The sequence below is a fragment of the Cyprinodon variegatus genome, unplaced genomic scaffold (genome assembly GCF_000732505.1).
Source record: "Cyprinodon variegatus isolate N-32 unplaced genomic scaffold, C_variegatus-1.0 Scaffold172, whole genome shotgun sequence".
Taxonomy (NCBI): domain Eukaryota; kingdom Metazoa; phylum Chordata; class Actinopteri; order Cyprinodontiformes; family Cyprinodontidae; genus Cyprinodon; species Cyprinodon variegatus.
In genome coordinates this window covers 207,105-208,808 of record NW_015150625.1, presented here as the reverse complement: position 1 = coordinate 208,808, position 1,704 = coordinate 207,105, and the positions used below count along the sequence as shown (strand labels likewise).

At 34.0% G+C, this 1,704-nt stretch overlaps 1 protein-coding gene across 4 annotated transcripts in view; it reads left to right on the top strand.

Moving 5' to 3' along the window:
* LOC107087059 (anoctamin-2-like) overlaps positions 1-1,704 on the top strand; it is a 109,046-nt gene that overhangs the window by 75,764 nt on the left and 31,578 nt on the right. For all 4 annotated transcript variants that reach the window (XM_015378411.1, XM_015378409.1, XM_015378410.1 and 1 more), the window contains one exon: positions 201-343. In XM_015378411.1, coding sequence (XP_015233897.1) covers positions 201-343 — 143 coding nt within the window. The remainder of the gene's footprint in view (positions 1-200; positions 344-1,704) is intronic.

Genomic DNA, 1,704 nt, shown 5'->3' with positions numbered 1-1,704 from the left:
TATATATATATATATATATATATATATATATATATATATATATAATGTGTATGTACATATACATGCACACACATACATAAACATATATGTTTGTATTTTATCTTATTTGCTAAGTATATGAAGAAAGATATATATATATAAATTAGATATATATCAATGAAGATATACTTTTTTTTTTCTGTTTTGCTAAATCTGAACAGGAAGCTGAAGAAGTTGATACGCGCGCTGAAGGAGAAAGAGCCGACGCAGAAGCAGAAGGACGAGGAGAAAACTCCCCTGCAGTGGAACCTGGACTACGCTTTGGCTCCTTTTGAAGGCCTCACACCAGAGTACATGGAGATGAGTGAGTCTGCATCCACACACAGACAGGAAACAGCCTGGGGGACAGCGAGCAACCAGCAATCTTTTTAATTGGGTTTCCCAGAACTTCACAAAGAGCTGTTGCATAATCCAGACGGGGGCCTCCACTCGTAAACAGCAGCTTATAGATCCAGGATGTTCTGGATTTGTTTGGATGGGATCCGCTCTTTTTTTAAACTGATGGACGTTTATTGTTTTAGTTTCCACCCATCAAATGGTGAAGATAAGATAAAACAGTGATGAACATTTAACCCTGAAAGAACCTTATTTAGAGATACTGTTGCTTTCCAATAAATCCATGTCAGGCACAGGCAGTACCATAGCAGATATATTCTCTCTTAATGGATTTGTCTATTGGCTGTTTGAAGTAGATACCCTTCATCTTAATTAGGTAGTGATCATTTATTAAACTTTTTTTATTTTAATGCAGCTTTAGTTTGGTTTTAGACAGATCTAGATTAGGATCTAACCACTTTAAAGTTTCAAATTACAGTAAAGTATGTTTTAGTATCAGCCTGTCATGCTGATACATGCTAATTAAAATTACTTTATCAGTATGGTGCCAATTCACAACAGTTAACAGTTGCTTGCATTGTTCTTGTTTATTTCTCAGCAATCCCTCATATGGAGTAGAGATCGACTGATATATTTCTAAGGTTGATGCCAATACCGATTACTTTCACGTCAGCCTAACCGAAATTTGATATAGGCCGATTCTTAACTGATTCTAAACGGAACAAAAGTCTTAATTTAAACAAGAAAACAAACATTAGCCGTGAACAGCTGATGGAGAGAGCAGAAATGGATACGCTTCAAGCTGCTGAATGCATCCAAGCTATTTATATACAATTTTTACATACAATTTTTTTTAGTAAAGATTAAATTGTTGGTTTATATTTAGTTCATAAAAGGCTTTTTTTTGGGTATTCCAAATGTTTGTTTATTCAGAAATCTTAATTTCTCTTTTTTAATTTATAGATTGATCAAAAACTTATTAATAGATTAATCAGTTTCTAAAGAATAATCAATAGCCGCAGCCCTAAATTATGAAACAAAAACTCAAACTATTAACGTCAGTTTAATTTCTGGCTCCCTGCTATAACACCGCCCCACAGGGGCCTCATGGGGGGCCCTCAGCATCTTCTGAAAACAGCACAACTCATCCGTGGGCTAAGATTGAAATGTTATTTTATTTTGTAGCCCTTCTGTCTTTACTCATTTATAGAGCATTTTATTATTTTATAGAGGTTTGAAAATTAAAATAAAATAAAGAAAATTAGGAGTTAAAAGATCAATAGAAACATGTTTATTATGTATGAAGTTAAGGTGAACGCTTCCTTCCTT